General features: G+C 39.8%; 1 protein-coding gene across 1 annotated transcript in view; it reads left to right on the top strand.

Moving 5' to 3' along the window:
- DOCK4 (dedicator of cytokinesis 4) overlaps positions 1–23,878 on the top strand; it is a 312,634-nt gene that overhangs the window by 26,254 nt on the left and 262,502 nt on the right. Inside the window, exons 6-7 of the mRNA XM_006882693.1 lie at positions 22–106; positions 10,674–10,825. Of these exons, the coding sequence (XP_006882755.1) occupies positions 22–106; positions 10,674–10,825 (237 nt within the window). The remainder of the gene's footprint in view (positions 1–21; positions 107–10,673; positions 10,826–23,878) is intronic.

Raw genomic sequence — 23,878 nt, 5'->3', positions numbered from 1 at the left:
CTTTCACAATTTGTCCTGCAGACAACTGGGGCTGGATCTGGTGCCGAGGAAAGAGTATTCCATGGTGGATCCAGAAGACATCAGCATTACCGAGCTCTATCGATTGGTAGGTATAGGAAACCTTGACACGCAGCCTCAGTGCTAATTTTGTGTGCTTTCCATGGCGTGCTTGCTGCTCGCTTAATTTTGTAAGAACAAAATGTTCCAGGTTAAATTTGGAGAGATTGAGGAGAATTAAGAACAGGGCCTGACCATATCCTGAGTACAGTATTGAGACCCTTTACCTCGTTTCGAATGATGTCTTGTTCTCTAATTAACCCTCAATTTTCAGGCATTTAGGGAGTATGTTCCAGAAAGTTTGAGATTCTTTTAGAAATGTTTGTACTTTCTAATTTTTTTTATCAAGTCATGTATATTTATCTAATCTGGGAACAGCATTGTAGGTAACAGTATCTACTTCCTGCTCACCTGTTTGCCATCTCTCCTTAATAACCCTTTTGAAAAAAATAATAATCCCATTTACATTCTTCACAGTCATGTGGAAGTGTCTCCTCCTTGGTTTGCAATTGCTGGTCTTACCCTCACTGCTCCTGAACTAAGTTTATTTAAAGTGCCTACGGAGCTCTGGTGGCCTAGTAGTAAGAAGCTGACCTGCAATCCCAAAGTTATGCAGTTCAAATCCATCATCTCCTCCACAGGAGATGGATGGATAATCTCTCATGAGATTTACTTCCTCTGAAAACGTGTTGGAGGTCAGTGATGAGTCAGTTCTGACTCAACAGCACACAACAAAAAGTGCGGCTTGCTGGTAAGCAGTTGTCCCAGCAATCCACAGGTACGAGGCTGACAGTTTGGATCTACCAGTTGCTCGGCAGGAGAAAGACAAGCCTCATCTCTCGTGCGGTTAACTGCCTCTGAAACCTGCTGGAGAGTCAGCTGTGGGTCATTTCAAACCTGACTACAAACAGTCACAGCAATTCCCATTAAGAGCCCTAATATATTTTATCATTTGCTCATCACAGTACCATGCAAGACTTTATGATTTGACATTTTATTCTACTTATGCAATAGATTTAAACCCACTTTTTTCACATGAACTTGAGTTCTCCACATGTAGGCCAATCTCCCTTGCTTTCAGCATGCCTTCTGTTATTACTGCTTTATACCTCATATACTACTAATACAGCATTTACTGGAGCACAGGTGGTTTAGTGGTAAGGAGTTGTTCTAGCAAACCAGAGGTGCACGTTTTGAAGCCACCAGCTGCTCTGTGGGAATATGATGGACAGTCAACTTCTGTGTCATTTACTTTCTCTGAAAACTTACTGGAGGGTCACCTAGGAGTCAGTTCTGGCTCAGTGGTACCTAACAAAAACACTAATACAAAATTTTCTAAATCTCTTGATGTTGTTGTTATTATATGCCGTCGAGTCGCCTGCGATGTGTACATCAGCCCTAAACCCTGCTCTATCCTGTGCCAATCTCACTGTTGGAACACACCTACTCCATTACTTCAGTCACTGAATCAATCCACCTCATCAAGGGTCTTCCCCTCCTGTGCTGTCCCTCCAGCCTCTCAAGCATGACGTCCCTCTCCAAGGACTGGTTACTCCTTGCAACATGTCCAAAGTATGTCAGATGAAGTTTCAGAATCCTTGGCTCCAAGGAGCAGCCTGGTTTAACCCTCTCTAGGATGAACCTGTTCATTCTTTTAGCAGTCCATGGTACACTCAACACTCTCCTTCTACCATCCTTATTCATTGCCCAGCTCTCTGATGCATACCAAGTGATTGCAAAGACTATGGCCCGTATCAGGCACACCTTAGTCTCCAGACTGACATCGTTACTCTTCAGTACCCTGGAGAGGTCTCTAACAGCAGACTTTCCCATTGCAATAAGTCTTTTCATTTTCTGGCTGCTGATGCCAAGAGTGCTGATTGTGGAGCCAAGCAAACTAAAGCTGTTAACAATCTCAGTTTCTTGATATTAGCTATTTTAAAACTCAAAAGTGGGGAAGAGGGGGGTTAGAAAAGGCTCTCAGAGACAAAGTGACTCTAAGAAATATTTTATTTTTATCTACTTCTTCCTGAAAAGAAGAGTATTTATCAAAGTTTTGGAAGCTCCCACCTCTTTGGGGGTAGCTTTCTAGGTTTGCAGTATTTTTTTCTGAAAATAGAGGGAGCTTCTTAATCTGAAGATTATATCTAAAAACTCAGCTATAGAAATAGTACTGGTGTGTGGTTCTCGATAGTCTTTTCCACTTTCCCTTGATCATTGATATGTGCGGATTATCTCTACCTCATTCTGTCAGTTGGAGTGATTTCGATTTTTATAGTATATTGTCTGGTTCCTTTACTTTGAGCTTTTTCTTTCAGAGTTATATTGTATGCCAACGCCTTCCATGAAATCAGTATTAAACAGAATACCTGGTTAAATGGAATAGGAAGCACCAATTATCAGTCACATCCTGAATTGTGACATTTTTATTATTATTAGTTTGGGTAATAATTAGAGCATCGTACTTTCTTTTAATCACTCAGTTTTAAGTTTTTCAGGGTGTGCATTTTGTCTCAAACCTTCCCTATCATTCCCAAAATAATCTTATGTAATGGTTTCAATTCCCTAGACACTTGGCCAACATTTTTATGGTCATTAGGATAGAAAACAAAAGAGCTAGATTTAAATCTTGTACTTGTTAGATGCCATCGAGTCAGGTATGACTCATAGCGACCCTATGAGTAGCCAGTCTGAACCATGTCCTTATGCTGTGCCATCCTCATCCTCCGAAACACTAGAAGGCATTGCTGAAGTCATGGTGTCAATCCATCTCATAGGGAGTCTTCCTCTCCTTAATGACCCTTCATCTTTCCAAGCATGATGTTCCTTTACAAGGAGTAGCCTCAGCTGTCTGGCTACCTACATGTCCAAAGTATGAAAAATAAAGCTTTGCTATTCTTGCCTCCAAGGAGCATTCTGCCCAGACCCTCTCCAGGACATATCTGTTTGTTTTTTTGGCAGTACATGGCATAGTCAATACTCTTCTCTAGCACTCCAACTCAAAGGCATCAGTTCTCCTCTGTCATCCTTATTCATTGCTCAGCTCTTTGATGCATAGCAGATGATTGAGAAGACCATGACCTGAATCAAGCATAACTTACCCTTCAAGCTGACATCATTGCTCTTCAGTATTTTGGAGAGGTCTTTGACGCCAGACTTGTCCAATGCAATACGTTTCCTGATTTCCTGGCTGCTGGTAGCACAGATGTTGATGCTGATCCAAGCTAGATAACGTCATTAACAATTTCAGTCTTTTCTCTATATATCATTGTTTTGACTGTTGGTCCTGTGGTGAGGATCTGTGTCTTCTTTTTTAATTATTATTACTCTATATTTATTTGGGAGGGGGGGACCACATACCCAAAATGACATTTAGCGTAGATGTACAGTTTGACAATTGTTAGGAAGCAAACATTGATGTAACCATTACCTAGGATCTTTGGCATTTGATATTAAGATGGAATCCATACTGAAGGCTATAGAACTTGATTATGCAGGAACCGTTTTGTATCCTCCTCACTTTCAGCAAGTCAAGTTATGTCATCAGTATAATGCAGGCATGTTTTAAAGTCTTCCTCCAATCCTGAAGCCACAGTGCTCTTCATAGAGTGTGGCTTTGTGGATTCTTTTCTCAGCATACAAATTGAACAGGTGTGGATAAAGAATACAACCCTGACCTGTACCCTTCGTGATCCTAAACCATGCAGTGTTGCCTTGTTCTATTAACCCAATAGCTTCTTGGTCTAAGTATAGATACCATACGAGAACTATTAAATGTTCTGGAATTCCCATTCTTCTCAATTTAAGCAATGATTTCTTAAGATCCACACAGTCAGATGCCTTTACAGAATCAGTAAACACAGATGGACATTCTTCTGGTTGTTGTTGTTGTTATGTGCTGTCGAGTCACCTGCGACTCATAACGACCCTACGTACAACACCCCTAAACCCTGGTCTCTCCTGTGCCAAATTGGTGTCTTCAACACAGCCAACTTGATTACCCCAGTCACTGATTCAATCAATCCATCTTATCAAGGGCCTTCCTCTCCTGCCCTGTCCCTCCGCCCTCCCAAGCATGACGTTCCTCTCCAAGGATTGGTCCCTCCTTGCAACATGTCCCAAGTATGTCAAATGAAGCTTCAGAATCCTTGCCTCCAAGAAGCAGCCTGGTTTAATCCTCTCTAGGATGACCTGTTCATTTTCTTTGCAGTCCATGGTACCCTCAATACTCTTCTCCAGCACCACAGCTCAAAGGCATCAATTATCCTTCTATTCTTCCTCCCTATTCCTTATCCAGCTCTCTGACACATAGCATTTCATTTTCCCATTATTGTGATCTTGGATTCATTACTTAATCTCTCAATGTCTCCATCTGCTAAATGAGGAAATAAAACTGAATATATTTACTATAAAGATGAAGGAATGCCTGTGACATGCCTTATCCTGGTATGTAATGGTTGTGAAGCACCTATGAATTCAGCTGATAGTGGTTCCTTTGTCACTCTTCTCTCATCCCTATTGCGGAAGCTAGATTTGAGGGTTAAGAATATGATGTGAAAAACAATGGATACAAACTTTCTAAGTAAACCTCTATAAAATAACTTTTTTATTTAAAAACAAACAACCTAGAAACAATAATTTCTGTTGTTGTTGTTAGATGCCATCAAGGTGGCGATGACTCATCATGACTTTGTGAAAACTGATCAGTGCCTTGCCCGATTCTGTACCATCCTCCCTCAATCATGGTCAAGCCCATTATTGAGGTCACTATGGCAGTCCTTTGTGTTGAGCGTCTTCCTTTCTGTCACTGGCCCTTTACTTGTCCAAGCATGATGTCTTTTTCCAAGGTCTGATACACACTGACAACTTGCCCAGTGTATATGAGATGAAGCAGCAACAACCTTACCTGTCAAGAGCTCCCTTATTATACTTCTTCCAAGATCAAGTTGCTTGCTTTTTGCTCCGTCGTTGGTGTGTTCAATACTCCTTGCCAATATTATGATTGAAAGGTGTCAGGTCTTCTTCAGTCTTCCTTATTCATTGCACAACTTTCAAATATATAGAAAGTAGCTGAAAAGACCGTGGCTTGGATCGGCACTCCATAGTCTTTAAACCAACATGTTGTCTTCTTCTTTAGTAGTTTGAGGGGGTTTTTGGCAGTTGATTTTCTTGACTGCTGGTATCATGGGTATTGATTGTACATTATAGTCAAATAAAATCATTGGGAACATCACTCTTTTATCCTCAATCATGATGTTGGCTGTTGATTCAGTTGTGCCAATTTGTGTTTTCTTGATTTTGACGTGAAATTCATATTGAAGGCTAAATGGTTGTGGCTATATGCCAATTTTAGAATTACACTTGCCTTTTAAAAATAGAGTAAATGAAGAATAGAATCTTAAGACAAAATAGAAAATTATTTCACTCTAACAAAATGCAAGGCCAGAGATTCAATGTTCTAGTCTTGCCTGTGATTTCATGGTGTCAATAGAAACAGATAAGTTTTTCTGCAATTATTATCATGACGGATACCTCAGTTTACAATAAACCTGCAAGAACTCCTGCCATTACATCAGTATTCCAGGCAGTAGGAAGGATAAAATTTTCTCTCCTCTCTAATTACCAGTGTCTGCTGTTGCCAAGAAGCACAAGAAGGGGGATTTTAAATTTTTGCAAGTCCCATCCTAGCCCTAAAATGGTCATTTTATAAATGAGTAAAATGAAACAATTTTATGTGAAAATTAAATTGTTCCTTGGAAATAGTTACCTTTTTTTATTGTTTGTTTCTGAAGTGCAGACTGCAACCAGTGCAAAGTCCTGATGAATATAAGCTTCAGAAAGACAAGCTTTCTTCCTTAAGGCAATTTCTTCTCCAGCTTTGTTTTGGTATCCTTGCCCAGCAATAAGAGCTGCTCTGTGCTCTGTGATGTTGCCTCTGCAGTGTGAAAGGACCTGTCTTCACCAGGGACAGCTAGCAGGCAGCATCATGGCTTTCCCCCAGTTCGTTACTACTTAAATTGGACTTGGGGATGAAATGCCCCAGAAGAGCAGGCTAGATTAATTACTGCAGCTTCTCTTCCTTTAGCTGCTGCTCCTTTTCAATGTCATATTTGAGGCACAGTGTTGGCAACTTATGAATTCCACATTGCGTCATTAGAGAATAATTGTCTTGCTTTGGATTTTTCTTAGTCCTGTTAGCAGATCTTTCTCACCTAATTGTGTTCATCTAAGCAATAAAAAGTGCTAAATTGCACAGTGTTAACATATGTCCACTTGAAAAGCTTGGCATAGTGCCAGAGATCTCAATCCATCTAGAAAGAAAAAGATGCTGCTTAGCTGGGTTCTTTGGTTATTTGTGCTGTAGAGTACTCTTTTAGGAACATTGCGTGGTTTAATAAGTTTGTGTTAGCTGCCTTCTTTGTGGTCTTTAGCATATAACGTAGTAACTCTAAACCAGGGACAATTTTTCCCCCAGGGGACATTTGACAATGTCTGAAGACATTTCTTTTTAGTTATTAGAGCTGCAGATGTGTTATAACTTGCTGCTTGCATCAGATGAGTAGGGCTAGGATGCGGCTAAACATCTTACAGTGCACACAGAACAGCTCTCCTACAACCAAGAAATATGCAGCCCCAGCTGCCCCAAGAGTGAGGTAAAGAAACCCCAGTCTATGAACTATTCATTCAGCTTTGAATGCATTAGATGATGTTGTTTTTGATTGCCTTCAAGTTGAGCACGACTCAAAACAACCCTATGAACAAACGGCCTTAAGCCCCTCTATAACTATCAACAATTATAAAAGTTCGTAGAGTTTCTGGAGACTCTTTGGCATGGTTCTAGTTTTTCCCCCTAGTTAAAGTTCTGATGAACTATTGAGTGGATCTAGCGTAACTATAGGTACATTTCTTGACATTGTATCTTAACGTCAAGAAAACGAAAATCATTGCTACTGGGCCAATAGGCAACATCATGACAGAAGGGGAAATGTTTGAGACTGTCAATGATTCATCTTACTTGGATCCACAGTCAATACTTTTGGTACCGGTAGTCAGGCAATCAGAAGATGTATTGCACTGGGAAGGTCTGTGTTCAGGGGCATCTCCAAATTACTGAGCAGCAATGATGTCAGTTTGAGGACTAAGATGTGCTTGATTCAGGCCATAGTGTTTGTTCAGTCACTTGCTGTGAATCTGACAGCTGGACAATGCATAAGGATGACAGAAGAAGAATTGATGCCTTTGAACTGTGGTGTTGGAGAAGAGTAATGAATATCCCACGGACTGGCAAAAAAACATACAAATATGTCTTGGAGAAGGTGTAGCCAGAGTGCTCCTTAGAGGCATAACTGATAAATTGCATCTCATATACTTTGGGCAGGTTGCTAGGACAGGCTGTTCCTTGGAGAGGGGCATCATGAGATTTTGATACTGAGAGTGTGCTCAGCTGTGAGGACTTATGTCATGTGGAGACAGAGGGCAGAATGAGGCATGCATATGACTAGGATGCATCCATATGCCAAATGCTACAGGGAAGTAACTTGTATATTAAAGATGCCACAGTATCATTTCACATCTGCCGTGACTTCCACATCTTTGCATATCATCTTCGTCAGTGATTCTCAGCCCTCATTGCACATGAGGGTGGTGAAGGTAACTTTTCAGACTTCCACTGTCTGTGCCCTATTGCCTAGAAATTTTACTTTAATTGTTCTGGGATAAGACATGAGCCTAAGTATTTTTTTCAAAAAACTCTCTTGGTGCTTCAAAGTGCAAGTAGGGTTGTGAACCACTGAGCTAGATATAGTGCATCTTTTGCACTGAGGAATGAGGAAAGAAGTGAGTTTCCCCCCCACATTGGTTTGGCTGCTGCTGGGAACTTCATATTGTTGGAAGTACAGAGCCAATACTTTGTTGAAGTTTGATTCTGTCTGTCCTAGTCTGTTCACAAGAGTTTAGCATTTATTTATCTAGTTCTCACATTTAGTTGTGATCTCTTCAAAGTAACTGATAGTCTGTTACTTGGAACTTTATGAAAGTGAGTAAATATTTGTAGTGCTTGGGAGAGGAGAATCATCCTCACAAGATGAAGAGAGAATTTTGTGAATGTGGGCTCTATCTTTTGCCAGAGTTCTTTTTAAAGCTCAAAATAGACTAAACTTCTAGCAAAACAGAATTATGGGAGGGGTTTTTTTTGTTTGTTTGTTTGTTTTTAAGGGATTATTTTCTTCTAGTAATGCTGCGAACACATTAACATTGTTAAGATTTACTGGAAAAAAATTTACTTTGCTCTCAAAATTTGAAGAAAAAAAGGTGTTTGTTGTACCTGTTGAGGTTACATATAGTTCTATTTAATTGCTTTTTCCCACAACTATTTAATTCTCAAGTACTTCAAATTTAAACCTTGACAAAATTAATGATAATTTTATGCTATTACTTCAATAACGGCAGAGTTAGATGACAATCTTTTTTGTTTGTTTTTTCTAAAAGCATTGGCCAGTCAGTAGATGTTGAACTTCATTTAAAAAGATACCTAGAAAAAGATACAATGTATGTGAATGATTTTATAAAACACAACCATGCATGTATTAAGCACAATGCATATGAGTGTACGCAAATCAGTTTTTTTAACAAAGAACCACCAACACAATACACACACTAAATATACATAGTGCAGAAACTGACTGAGGCCATTACCAGGGGCCTTAGCTCTCAACAAAGGCCATCATTTTTTACTGTGAAGTTAAAAATCCCTAAATGTTTGATTTTTAATTGTCAGATGAGCCCAGGGACCTCATGAATGATATGTTATGAGAGAAATAGTCCTCCACGTTCTTGGGCCTATTCTCTTGATACACAGGTCTTCCCAGACATTTTCCCATCTGCTCATATTCTGAATCAGTGTTGGCCTTATTGTTGCCCAACTGCTGGACAAGACTTGTCCACTGTTTGTATCCAAGCAAGTAGAGCTATTTAAAGTGAACAGTTGTAAACCTTTACAATGACTTGATATTGTCACGGTATTTTTATTATATTTTATCAAAATATTAATCTTCAGCAGATTAATAAAGACACACTCTGGGCCTTTTCTTGAAGTACTTTGAGGCGCACTGTTCCAGATAGTTCATAATTCCTGCATATTCCTTAGCTGTTGGCTGACGTATCACCATTGGAAGGTAGGAAGCCTTCTGTAACTGCCCAGGCTCTGATGACAGTCTCCCATGCAGACTTTATATTTGTGACCATTTTGTTGATGTCTAATCTCTTTTATGTTTGTGGTGTGTCATCAAGTGGATCTTGACTCACAGAGACCCTTTGTAGCAGAATAGGATTTCCTTGACTGTGATCTTGACAGGAGCAAATCACCAAGTTTTTCTTCTGTCCAGAGACTTGATGGGTTCAAATCTCTGACTCTTTGCCGGGCAGCTGAGCACAGTGCCACTGAAATACTAGGGTCTTTTCTTCCCCAATTGATACATATATAATCTTAATGTGACGGTGGGCCATCTCTGTTTTGTGAAGATCTTTATCTTCTCCTCAGCCCTTGAATCATGGGTGGTGACTCCTTGCCACCCTCAACTCTGGGAACTCGCAACTTCTGGTCGTACTGCCCAGTACAGCCCAAGCTGGGTCTTTGTTGGGACAGTGATGAGAAATGGACATGGATGCTATTCTGCCTACAGATGTATTAATGCTTTTCTACATCTGCCTCCTTGTAGCCCCACTGCAAGTTAGAAAGATTTTCTTCTTCTAATGATGAGATATAATTTTCCACAGCCTGTCTCAGAAGAGTATCACATGTTTGCAATTTAGTATCATTTTAATTATAAAAAATACAGAACCACAGCTCTATTGTTCAGCTACCATCAATAGAATGATGGGTTAGGTATAATTTAGTCTGATTTTTTTAAAGGGTGACTAATCATTTGTTCGCATCCTGAGCAAAGATAAGGGAGCAATAATCCTTTGAATTTCTTGCAGCTTTTAATATACTTTGCGTTGGTATCATTTTAACATTAATGAATTTGAGAATTTTCTTGTAACTGGAGTCCTTGATCTATTAACTTCACAATTTCTTATTTTAGAATTTGGAATGTAACATCTAACTAGACTCTGAATTCAGAAGCAGAAGGGGATACTGCGTATCACATTCGCACCTTGGTTAATTAATTTTCTTTAAAAACTCTACAATAAAACAAAATCTTAAACACCTAATTTCCATCAGGTTGTAACTAAGTATTCAGAGGTGCTTTCAGAGGATGCAGATCTCTCGGGAGGAAATTGCCCATCTTCGATTCCTCCCTAAGAGCAGCTGGTGGGTTTGAACCACTTAGTAGTAAAGATTTACACTGTCAACACAAAGGCACGCTGTTCAAATCCACCAGCTGCTCCATGAAAGAAGGGTGAACAATCTCCTCTTGTTCAATTTTGCTGCTTTTGAAGAACTGGTGAAGGGTCAGTTATGAGTCAATTCTGACTTGGCAATACTTAGCAACAACAACCTTTCAGTTGCAAATGCAACTCTGTACCCAATAGGACATCACAGCTCCTTGAGTTCATAGGATGCGATTATTTTCTTTAATCTAAACTGATCATTCTTCATTGGATGTATTATTCAGATGGAACATCGCCATCGGAAGAAAGATACCCCCGTGCAGGCCAGCAGCCACCACCTGTTTGTGCAGATGAAGAGCCTCATGTGTTCCAACCTAGGAGAAGAGCTGGAAGTCATCTTCTCACTCTTTGATAGTAAAGAAAATCGACCAATCAGGTAAGTGCAGTGAAGATGAGACTTGAATTTCTTGGCATTGGAGTGATGCTTATTTGTGATGGATCGGCATGAAAACATTTGACCTTAGATGAAGGATTTACACTTCTGGCCTAAGTTGTCTCTTCTGTTGAGCTGAGTTTCTAAGCCCCCTATCTCTAAGGATTTACATGAGGGTTAGATGAAATGAGATGTGCGAAAGTTCTTTGGAAATCATAACAGTGATGTAGAATGGTAATAGCTATTATTGAATGAAAGTGTGGCACGAGTATCGGTGAGTTGTTCGAGTGATATTATATGTAATGTTTTGTGTATGCACACAAGGCAGAATTTTTTCATCTGAGGTTGGTTTTCTTGTTTATTAAGATTATTACATTTTATTTTTCAAATTTTCAGCAGTTACATTATTCTTATCTTGCCTACAGCAAGTGATATCAAGAGACTATGAAATATTTGAAAATCTCTCCATTAAAGTTGTAGAGCTGTGGAATGATACTTATCACATGTTTCTTTTCTTTGTTCTCTGTATCCTACCTCTCTTAGGGATCCCTGGTGGCAAACTTTTAATACTCAGGGAAAGACTTACTGTGACTGTTCTGGCTGCTAGCCAAAATGCTCAGCTCTTCTTGAGAGTTGTTTTGTATTTTCAGTTGTTTTAAAGAGAAATGTGCCATTTCTTTTTTCAATTAATAGTTTTCCTAAAATTTTAAATTAAAGTTTCTAATACATTAGTCATCCACTGTAACCAAACTGTTTCATGCTTTTAAAGAAAAGGCTTATTGAAACAAATGCTGATGATTTTTAATCACTACTTAAACAGGTATATTTTTGTAAAAACACAGAATAACTTTGAAATATATCTTTTCTGTTATAATTGAGTTTTTTTCTGTGAAACATAGGTGAAGTGTATTTTTTTCTCCTTTATTTACTATTGTTGTACATTTTATCTTCCCCACATCTAGCCCACCACATAGTGTACCCATGAAGTTTATTTTTGACACATTTCCACTCCTACTATCTTTGGTAAATTATTTATATGTGAGCCATTACCTCCTAGTAAGTGGCTTCTATTTTTTAATGATAGAATTTAGAAGACGATGATTTGAGGCAGCAGGGATAGAATTTTATGAGATGTGGACGTAGCAGTGACAATGCAGTTTTAAAATCTACTTTATATGCAGTTGGAGGGATGAATCTGTGGCAACAAAATCCTTTCTTCCTTCACAAATCAACTAAAAGGGAAATTACAGGCATGGAAAACTGGTCCAGGTTACAGCTCAACCCTTGCTGATTCTTTAGATAATGGTACCTGCTTACATTTGGAAGGATAGACAGTCTCCTCCCATGCAACTTACTGCCTCAGAAAACCCAGTGGAGAGTCAGGGCAAACAACAGTACCTGCTTATAATGTAGAGGATCTTAGAGCTGGTGAGTTTATTTTAGTGGAAACATCATTACATTATCTACATAATATATGGTCTCTTTTGCAGATTTAATATATAGAGTGTAGAAAGAGGAAGTGAAGTATTATTTTTTGTGTGTGCGTACACACTCATTCCTATTATGCTAACGTTTGGAAGAATGCACATTCCCCTTTGCCACTAATATTTCCGTTGTATCACGGTGACATTTAGTATTAGGATTTAGCTCTATCTCAGTTTTGTCTTGTTACACACTTTTCACATCGTTAGGAATGTCCTGTTTTGTTCGCTGTGCCTTCTTTCTCATTATTACTGAAAACAGGAAAGTAAACTGATTACAGGATCCCCAAAATATTGACACTGTGATTTTCTAGTTCAGGTGTTGGACCTTTTTCTTGTTCTGGGATGTGCTCATGGCTACTTCTGATCTGGAAGTTTAGCTCACTCTCTCACATCAGTCTCTTCCTCACCAATCTCATTGTCTCTTTTTCATGTACACAACAAACATGCCTTTCTAATTCTTTCTTTGTCTTACTTACACTCTCCATGTTCATCCCCCTTTCATGCATCCACACAAACACTGTCTTTCACGATTCTCATTCATTCTTCCTAGCCCTCTCTCCACTCCTCTTTTATCGTAATAGCCCACGTGACCTGTAACAGCCCAAGTACAATCTAGCCTAAAGTCCTCTCTCTTGTATCTAGGCTTTGAGTTTGTCCCTGGGCTTTCACTTTTAAGACACAGCCACCATTCGAGTGGAAGTGAGTCAGAATGAAAATACATGGTTGTGGCAGGACTCTGATGGCTAAGTGGTAAGGAGTTGCACTGCCAGACCAAAAGCCTGTGCTTCCAGTCCGCCCACTGCTTTGAGGGAGGAAGATGGGCAGTCCCCTCCTGTGTCATCTACAGCCTCTGAAAGCCCACTGGAGGGTCAGCTCTGAGGCTGTCCATCCTCAGTGATGAACTGATGCTTGGGAAAATCTCTGATCTCTTTGCATGGTGCTCTTGTGGTCTCATGCAGCACGCAGAGAAAGCTTGCTTTTAGAGAATTTTTAGCTATGAGTAGTTCTGGTCAAGCTGACAGTAGCACGGAGGCAATATCCCCCCGGGAAGAGGCTCTAAACCGAGCTTGGTTCTCCTCTTTGTGGTTGATTGCTGCTGCCCCGACCCCTTCACTTCCTCCTGTCTTCTTTGCCTCTCAAATCTGGGGAAGCTGGTGACAGTTCCTGCTTCCTCATTCCACCTGCTATAACTAATGAATGTAAGGCAATTGTGGAACTGGTGTGAAAGATGTGGCTATTATAAAATCAGTATTATTTCTTTCTGCAACGTTTTACTTTACAGAAATTTCAGACACCCACATACAAATAAAATGGCGTAATGAGCACTGATCTTTTCACTATCACCTTTATCAATTACCAACTCGAAGGAAGTCTTGGTTCGGTCACGTTCATTCCCCATCCTGCCCTTTGCTCCTAGTTTATTTTGAGAGCAGTTCATGACATTGTATTCTTTTTAAACGTGAATGTTTCAGGATGAATCTTTGTTGTTCTTATGTGCTGTTAGTTCTGCCTACCACTCATAGTGGCCAACGCTATATACAACAGCCATAAACCCTGCTCTATCCTGTGCCAATCTTATTGTCTCTGACACACCTACCCCCATTAACCCAGTATTTGAATCAATCCATCTCATGGAGTGTCTTCCCCTCCTGCACTGTCCGTCCACCCTCCCACGTATGACACCCCTCTCCAGCCAAGCACTGGTCCTTCCTTGCAACATATCCAAAGTATGTCAGATGAAGCTTCAGAATACTTGCCTCCAAGGAGCAACCTGGTCTCTTGTATCTTTAAAAGAAGGAAATTCTTTCTAAAAATTATATCCTAAAATTAATTGCCTTAGCATTGTTATATATCCATACCTTGTCATGATTGAGATTTCCTCTAATAACTTTAGGTATTGCATAAGTTGTTCAGTCAGGATCTAGTAAGGGCTGTATATTGCAATTATTCTCTATCTCTTAAGTCCCTTTTCTAGAAAACTTCGGATCTCTCCCTCTCTCATTTTTTCCTCTCTTAATATTCTTGTCTTTTGTCTATGAAAGGAGCCAGGTCATTTTGTATATCCCTTTTTTTGATATTTCAAAATCTAAAATCCAGTTACAAGCAACAAAAATCAATACACAGAAGATAACCAGGTTAGGACAAATGTGGTTGGTCTTAATTTGGAACTTGAATCATCATGCCCAAGACAAACAAAAAGAAATTAATTAAGATAATTTCAGTGACAATGCCTGATCTGCTGCTTACAGAAAGTTACCTTGTGAAGGGACAAGTGATTTGTGTACTCTTGTAGACAGATGATTTTTTTAGAGTATTTCTTGCTGTCAGAGGCAAGTGACTGGCTTTGACTTTTAAAACCGCTTCCTCTAAGAAGCAGACAGCTAACATTTACTGCTCTCACTACCTGCCAGAGTTTGCTCTGAGCGCTTTTTTGAAGAATTGGGACTCTTGGGTCTGAACATGCTTTGGAGGATCTCAGGTGACACACACCACAGGGAGGTGCGCTGCCAACCAAGAGACTCTGTGTGTGGTGGTTCAAATCCACCAGTGCCTCCTCCGGAGCGAGAGGGACAGCCTCTTCACATAAAGATTCATAGCCTCAGAAACCCACTGGAAGGTCACACTGAGTTAGAATTGATCTGGATAGAATTGATCTGAGGACAGTGGAGTGGGGGAGCCTGTGTACTTGCCAGGAGACAAAGAGAAGAGAGAAGCCCAGTCGGTCTCCCCAGGGCCTGCCCCTTAACCACTGCACAGAGCGGCCTCTTCCAGAATTACTCCTTATGGGTTTCATTGTTTGGAAATCCCCTATATTCGAGCAGGATTTTATTGGCCAGGGTTGGAATGTCAAAGACTGATGGCCTTAATAATAAGCTATTATAAATTATTGGTAATGGTAATACTGAAACTAATATTGGGCCTCAAAAATGCTCTGTGCTATGGAATTGGTTTTGTAAGCTGAGACCTTCTCAAAATACATTAAGAATAGCAAAGTAGAATTCATTTTTTCCCCTATATATCAGTGACTTAACACCTGGTTTCAATGATTGAGAATGTCCATGCAAAGGAAATCTCTTTTCTTTTCAAGAGACGTAAACCAGCAACTCCAGTAGCTGCCAAGTCACCTTCCGAGTAGAACTGCACTCATGGATGTTTTCAAAGCCCGTGTGTTGGGTTTTTTTTTAGTTTGTTTGTTTATTTTTAAGTAAATCAGCAGCCATTACTTCTGAGGCATCTCTAGGTGGACTCAAACTTCTAACCATTCTGTTAGCAGTTGAGCAAATTACCTGTTAAAAGCACCCAGGAACTCTGCATAAGAATTATGAAGCACATAATCCCCTTTGTGCCAGGATATGTCTTTTTCCAACAGACACTTACACCAAACTGTCATGGAAACAAGGGGGATTGAGAGTATATTTAGTAATTTTAGTAATTACTACTAAGTAATTTTTCTAAATAGTAGATTTTCATCTTGGAAAAATTACTTAATCTACCTGAAGTTGGCCTGAAATGTTAGCTCTCTGTGTATCTGTTCCTCTATGATCTGGCAGTGTCTTGTTAACATATATCTGTACCATTACACATTTTCCACGTACCTTCATCAGTTTGTTTTGTTTTGCATTTTGGTTGGTTTTGTTTTATGCAACAGCAATAGCATCATCTACTGAAATACAGGTCCATTGGACTAACACATTCTTAGGTGTTTTACAGTCTTGACATGATTCCTTTGTATCAAAGACAATTTTTAGCAAAACCCATAATAAAATCCTAGATGCTTCAACTAAGCCACTTGAGTAAAATATTTTTTAAAGAACTTTTTTATCTAGTTGAAAGTTTATACATTGACAATCAATATACAAGGCTGTAAGTGGGGAAAGCAAGACATCATTTTCCTAAGCCAAGTTGCTCTTTGGAGGCGAGGATTTTGGAGCTGCATCTCACATGCTTTGGGCATATTTCCCAAAGGGACCGGTCCTTGGAGAAGGACATCATGCTTGGAACGGTGGAGGGACAGTGCAGGAGAGGAAAACCCTGGATGAGATGGATTGAGGGCCTTGGGACAATGGGAGCGGGTATGTCAGAGACAGTGAGATTAACAGAGGACAGGGCAGGTGTCAGAGCTATAATCCGTAGCGTCGCTGTGAGTCACAGGCAATTTGACAACACATAACTACAACAAGGAGTATCATTTATAATTGTATTATATGCTATTCTATTTTACTAATTTAGTTCTTACATAATGCTATTATATGCCAGATACTCTTCTAAGCCATTTAAAGAGTATGTAATTATTTAACTATTCTAACAAACATGACAAACAACCCAACACGTTGTCATCAAGTCAGAAACAACTGATTGCTGACCCTCCAGTGGGTTGTCAGAGGCTGTAAGTCACAAATCACAGAGGAGATTGTCCATCTTTCTCCCAGCAAACTGAAGGAATACTTTTAAATGTTCTCATTTATTAGATATGGGGAAACCGAGGCACAGGACAACTAATAGCTTGCCCAGAGTCACAGAACAATAAAGTATGTACTTGAACTCACACACTTGAGCAGCCAAAGAACAAACATGGAGTCAAAAGAACAAACAGCTACGTCATGAAGAAGGCGCAGCCAGAGTGCTCCTGAGAGGCAAGGAGGGTGAAACTTCATCTCATATACTTTGAACACGATGCTGGTAGGGAGTGCTCTTTGGAAAGGAACATTATGCCAGGAAAGGTGGAGGTCAGTGAAAGAGAAGAAGACCCTCAGTGAGATGCATGGACCCAGTGACTGTAGCAGTGGACTCAAGTATGACGGAGATGGTGACAGTGGTGCAGGATAGAACAGGGTTCAGGTCTCTTGTTCATAGGGTTACTATAAGTCATACATCTCGATAGCAGCACAATAGAACGATAGAACAATAACAACAACAACTCCGAGAAGCCGTTGGCATCCTCGATCACCATCCACAACCATTTTCTTTATCCACAATATTTATCTTAATCTATCATTTCCTTGATGCCTTTGAGCTGTGGTACTGGAGAAATATTGAATATATTATAGACTGGCAAGTAAACAGACAGTCTGTCCTGGAGAGGATGAAACCAGGCTGCTCCTTGGAGGCAAGGAGCGTGAAGCCCCATCTCACGTACTTTGGGCATAGTACCAGGAGAGCTCAGTCCTTGGAGAAAGACATCCTCCAAGAATGGAGGGACAGCGCAGGAGAGGAAGACCCCAGATGAGATGGATTGACACAGTAACTAGGGTAATGCGAGGAGATGTGTTGGAGACAGTGAGACTGGCTCAGGACAGGGTAGGATTCAGAGCTATTGTTATTGTGAGTCACAGGCCACCCAATGGTATGTAATAGCAACATGAGAGTATAGGAAGTGATTTTTTTTTATAAATTGTGGATGGTTAGGAAGGTAGAGGAAGTTGAGCTTGTTAAGAACTGACAGGAAAGACCTAGTAATGTACTAAGAGGGAGCTTTACTGGTTCTGTGGTTAAACACCCAGCCACTAACTGAAAGGTTAGTGGTTTGAACCCCTCCAACAGCTCTACAAGAGAACAACCTGGTAATTTGCCCTTATGAAGATTAAGTCACACCAGTCTAAACTACACCTGCTGCCATCAAGTTGATCCTGACTCAAAGTAAGTTACTATCAGATTTCTGCTGCTGTAAATCTTTCCGGGGGGGGGGGGTTGGGGGGGGGCACCATTCTCCCTTGCAGATGCTAGTGGCTTTAAACTGCTAACCTTTTGTTTAATAAATGATGCTGGAACACTTTTCATAAAGATTATAACCTAGAAAACCATGTGGGGCAATTCTACTCTGTCACATGGGGTTACTTGTAAATTATAATCCACAGTGACGGTAACAAAGCAGAAAAATACTGAAGTTGAGGGAAAGGGAAATTCATTACTTGACCAAGATCCTTAGGAGAGATCCAAGAAACAACCTCTGAATTGCAAGTGGAGAGACTAGCTACGGGTCAGAGAAAGAGAGCAAGAGAGTGAGTGGCATGTGTTTCTAGACACCTCAGTATCGGATTGAGTTTTTGTCCTATAAGGGAACCAAATGATTAGTGTTCATTATGTGTTACATTGTATCTCTTAGCTTGCATTTAAAATTGCTGTTCTACTCTGTGATAATAGAGTCATAGTGTTTTCACTTTCCATAGACCATGCGCGATGAATGTGTGTATTATTAGCTTTTCTGTGTTGATAAATATCAATTAATCTCTTACAGACTGTGAATTATATGGACCAGTGAAATTGACACAGTTCAATGGTTGACTGCCTCCTTTATAACTTTCATTACTTTGTTTACTGATGTAGTCTAAGACTTCATTAATTAAGGTTGTAAATTTGTTTCAGGACTGATCCATTACTATATTTTATTCTCACCAGAGAGTATTTTTAATAGGACCTTAGTGCCACCAATTGGTACTAAGCTCAGTATCAACTTCTCATGCATGCCAGCCGCTGGCATGGCTTTTATTTTTGAAAACAGCACGGTGACCATGCTTCTTGAACGTGTCTTTTCCTGCTAATCAAGTACTAAAGATCTTGTGTTAATAATTAAATACTCATAAAGTTTACTTTCTTCTACTATCTTGTTCATACTCTTCTTCTGTTAAGGTTTTTTTGTTTTGTTTCTGCCATCAGAGCATTAATCTTTCTATGTTCCTTTAAATGCTTCGTTCCCATAGATAATTGTTTATTACCCATGTAGTTTCTTTTCAGTATGCCTTCTCATTTCTCTCATTTAAGGAAAACATTTAATTACTATTTGTGATGTGTGTATTTTTTTGTTTTTTTAAATATGAACCCATGCCAAACTATATTTAAATTTCAGAGGCACCATTCTATAATGTGTAAATTACCAGGCTCCAGAATCAGACAGTCCAGATTCAAATCCTGGCTTGGTCATTTAGTAGCTTCATAAGCTTGTCCAAGTTTCACTTACATCTCTGTGCCTGGTCCCTCATCTTCTAAATCAAAGTAATAAGAGCGCCTTTCTCAGGACACTTGGTAATTCATAACTAGATTTTAGCAATGGTACTCTCTAAAGTAATCAGGAGCAACGGTGTCTCTCTGGAGACTAAGGTGCGCCTGATACAGGCCATGGTATTTGCAATCGCTTGTTATGCATCAGAGAGTTGGACAATGACGACAGAAGGAGAGTGGATGCTTTTGAGCTGTGGTGCTGGAGAAGAGTACTGAATGTACCATGGACTGCCAGGAAAACAAACAGATTCATCTTGGAGAGGATTAAACCAAGCTACTCCTTGGAGGCAAGGATTCTGGGGCTTCGTCTGACATACTTTGGACATGTTGCCAGGAGGGACGGGTCCTTGGAGAGGGACATCATGCTTGGGAGGGTGGAGGGACAGCGCAGGAGGGGAAGACCCTCTATGAGATGGATTGATTCGGTGACTGGGGTAATTGGGATGGGAGTGTCAGAGGCAGTGCGGTTGGCGCAGGATAGAGCAGGGTTTAGGGCTGTTGTGCATAGGGTCGCTATGAGTCGAAAACGACTCGACGGCACATAACAACAACAACAACAATCATGAAATTAGAAATATGAAAGTTTGTGTACTTGTTGTTGGTGCTGTCAAGTCACTTATGACTCATAACGACCCTCAGGTTAACGGATCTGAACCGTGCCTACCCGGCACCATCCTTGTGATGACAGGTACCTACTAGCTTGGTGTTATATTTACAGTGTCAAGTCATCTTTTGAGGGTTGTCTTCTCTTTTTCTGACCTTGCCCCTTTCCCAGAATTATATTCTTTTCTAAGGACTGACCCCTCCACCACCAATGTGCTCAAAGCGTGTACGATGAAGTTTCACCATTTTTGTGTGTAAGGAGCATCCTGGTTGCACTTTCTACAAGGGACAATAAATTACAAGGGGTTATTATGAATTTTCATAAACGTATAGTATTATAATTGTGTAGAGTATAGAGAGGCCTCCTGATTCAACAAGTAAATGACACCAGAGGTTCATGTTACTTTAAAATACTGAAGTAACAGAAAATAACTGGGGACAGAAGGAAGGCATACATGAAACTAACAACAGCTACAACTCATTGTCTCTTAGTAGGAACCAAATCATAGCTGATGTTGTGGTGAGTTTTCGAGAAGCTGTAAATCACACGGGAGGAGATTGCCCATCTTTCTCTCTTAGATCGGCTGGTAGAGTCGAATAGCCAGAGAGACACTAGCTTTGGATTAGCAGCCCCCCTCCCTGCCAGGGAAAAAAAAATCCAATGATTGTGGATTTCAAGTGAGAAAGGTGTGTGTTCTTGAGCTATTTAACCATTGCCGTATAGTGTGTATGATGATTTTAAGAATATTTTCTACACATAAACAAAACAATGAATGGAAATATTTTTCTATCTCTGTAAAAGAGATTGTTTTATTAGTTTAGTCTAGTTACTTGCCCTGTAGATGATGTGAGTCACAGTCTGCTTAGAATAGTAGTGGAGTTCCTGTGAACACATAATGACATCTTTGCTAATGTTTTGGCAAAACTTATGAGAAGTTTTCCCCAATGGTTTAGGACAATAAGTATTTTATTTAATGTTTTGATGATGTTACTGTTAGATGCTGTTAAGTGGATTCTGACCTATAGCAACCCCAAGTGTTACAAAACTGTTCCATTGGGTTTCCTAGGAGCATGTCACCAGGTTGTCTTGATCCCACAGAGTCCCTGAAAGAGTTTGAAACACCATCCTTTTTGTTAGCAACCAAACACATATTGTTATATATTGTCCAGTGGGGATCCATTAATAGCTAACCCTCTGTTGGGTTTTCAGAATCTATAAATTGCAAAGGAGGAAATTACTCCTCTTTCTCCCAAAGATCCACTGATTTGAATGATGTGCCTCCCATAACTGATAAGATAATATTGGTTTTAAGACATACTTTGATTTACATGTGGACAGCTTCTTCAAAATTAATAGAAATTCTATGAAAGAAAATGCCTTCTATTCTTAAGCAAAAATCCTATGTCTGTCTTAAGCAAACTCCTACCTAGAAACTGTGAATCAGTATAACCCACTGCCGTCAAGTTTGCTCCAGTTCATAACAACCCTCTCTCAAATTGTCAAGGGTGTAAATGATGATGGGAAGAGATTTCCCATCTTTGCTTTATGGAGTAGCTGATAGATTCGAACTCACAATCTCTTGGTTAGCTGTCCACTATATTACACTGCCCACCGAAGCTCCTTAGAATCAATATAAATTCATGTTTTGAAGGGTGAGATAACCCTTCTATATGAATAATTGTTTCTGTTATGTCATGTGGAGTCCAGTATGTCTCATAGTGACCGTACGAACAACAGATCTAAAGTCCGCCCTATGCTATGCCATCCTCCACTCTGACATACTTGAGTCCATTAGTGCACTCACCATATCAATCCATCTGGTTGAGGGTCTTCCCTCCTTTGTTGACCCTCCACCTTTCCAAGAATAATGACCCTCTCCAAAAAACAGCCTCACTTAATAAAATGCCCAGCGTATGTAAGATGAAGCTTCATCATCCTTGCATCCAGTGACCACTCACTCTGGCTCGTTTACCTTTACTATTTAAATCCTTTGCCCCTTACAGAGGTGCACGCGTGAGTAGTGGCTGCGTGTGAGTAGTGTATAGCTTTGCTTAAGATCGAAAATTGGTTCCTGAAATAAATAGCAGAGGGAATCCAAGTTAAAAGAACCTTCTTGAGAAAGAAAGAGTCCACATGTCTTCTATTAAGAAGAGTAAGAGGGAAAGTGGGCAGTGGAATGGCCATGGAATGTTGGAAGTGGGAAAAAGGGACTTTGGGTTTGTCACCTAGATCTCTGGGAAAGAAGATCTGCTGTCTTTGGAGAACAAAACAGAACAAAGGGAGCCTGGAGCTGAACATGAACGATGTGAGTGTGGTAAGCAGACTTTGAGTGGGTGTGATAGGAAGTGATTTAGTGACAAATAATACAGTTGCTAAGCACAGTTAGATCTCGCCAAAAGAGAAAACTGAAATTGGAAGTGAATCCAGGCTCTCAACTTAGACAGAGTTTTGCAGGGTTTCACAGGAAATAAGAATCAGACATATGTTGGGATTAGAGATTGACAACGTCACAACTGGAAAAGATTGGGAATATCAGGAACCTAATAAGGAGAATCAAAGAAAGTACAATCATAGCTCCCAGTCATTTCTTCAGCAACTGGCATGATATAAGAGCCTTTTTTTAAAAAAAGGAAATTGTTGTTGTTGTGTGCTGTTGAGTCAGAACCAACTCATAGCTGACCCTCCAGAGGGTCTTCAGAGGCAGTAAAAGGAAATTAAGTTTTATAAAAGAACTTGTACTGCTTTCGAAGAGACTCAGTTATAGGGACAAAAAGGTTTTGAAGAATTTAGAGAAGGGCCCAGCTCTCAGAGATTGTAATTCCTCAGGTCCAGCTAGGAAAGATGCTAATATTGTTGCACACAACATAGTTAAGAGTTGAATGGAATCCCAAAATCTCTGTAGATGTTCATTGAAATGAAAAATAAACAACCTAAATTTAAAAAAAAAAAGAGTCACAGTTTTAAAACTTTTCTGTATACTGTCCTATAATTTCTGCTTGTACACATCATTTCCAATTTAATATGATCACTCAAGTTTAGCATTTGTATTCTTGCATGAATTATGGACAGTCATTGTTTAGAATGTTGAAAGGTGGTTGGCATCTTTTCATCATGTTAGCTTATGAAAGGAACTCAAATTTCAAACCTGTTCGGAACAAAGCACCAGTTTTGAAGGGAATTAGTTCAAGTGGCCAGACCTGCAGGGAGAGTAATTCTGCTTGAGAACAAAAATAGATGGAGTTCAGAGCTCTTCCTAGGATGGGGGCAATCTCAATGATTCCATATGACCCAGAGCATTTCCTGCTGTGTCTAGACATGCTGGCACAGATTTCACTGTGGGTGTCTGTATGACAGCGACCCACAGTGACCTGCCCTTGGGCCTTCTGTTCACAGACACCACTGCCGTCCACCTCCTCCTCTGCATCACTGTGTTGTTCCAGCAGGTGCATGGTATCTGGTTGATAATGTTGTCACTTAGGAGTTAATCAGATTTTGTAGTTTACGCCCCCTTTGGTCACACTTCTGTGTCCCATAAAAAATAATTGCCTCAGAGATGTGATGATGTCTTTAATGGGAGCGATTTAGATAAGAAATGAACCAGAGCATAGGCTAAATTAAAATAAAACAAGCAAAGAAAGCCTTGTTCATGCAGAGAGCACCCAGGGTAGACCCAGCCACTCTTGTCTATACTGTTGTAAGAGTCATATTTACATGCAATTTTTTTATAAACAAATAACAACAAAGTGTACAGTAGTTTTGACTAAATTTCATAGGGGCTTTATAGGGGGTTTTGTGTCATAATTTCTTTCTAAAATAATCATTTATCATGTTTCTTATTAATATTTACACAGCAATTTAGGTTACAATTAAATTTCTGCACAAATTTCAGTGACATAGTTATTTCCTTCACAATGCATGAACAGTCTTATTATTTCTGTTCTAGTTGTTCGAATCCATACTTTAAAAAAAAAC

Source organism: Elephantulus edwardii, unplaced genomic scaffold, assembly GCF_000299155.1.
Source record: "Elephantulus edwardii isolate Elephantulus edwardi_28Jun2011 unplaced genomic scaffold, EleEdw1.0 scaffold00022, whole genome shotgun sequence".
Taxonomy (NCBI): domain Eukaryota; kingdom Metazoa; phylum Chordata; class Mammalia; order Macroscelidea; family Macroscelididae; genus Elephantulus; species Elephantulus edwardii.
The sequence above is the reverse complement of the archived record's forward strand: the minus strand, read 5'-3'. Positions and strand labels throughout refer to the sequence as shown.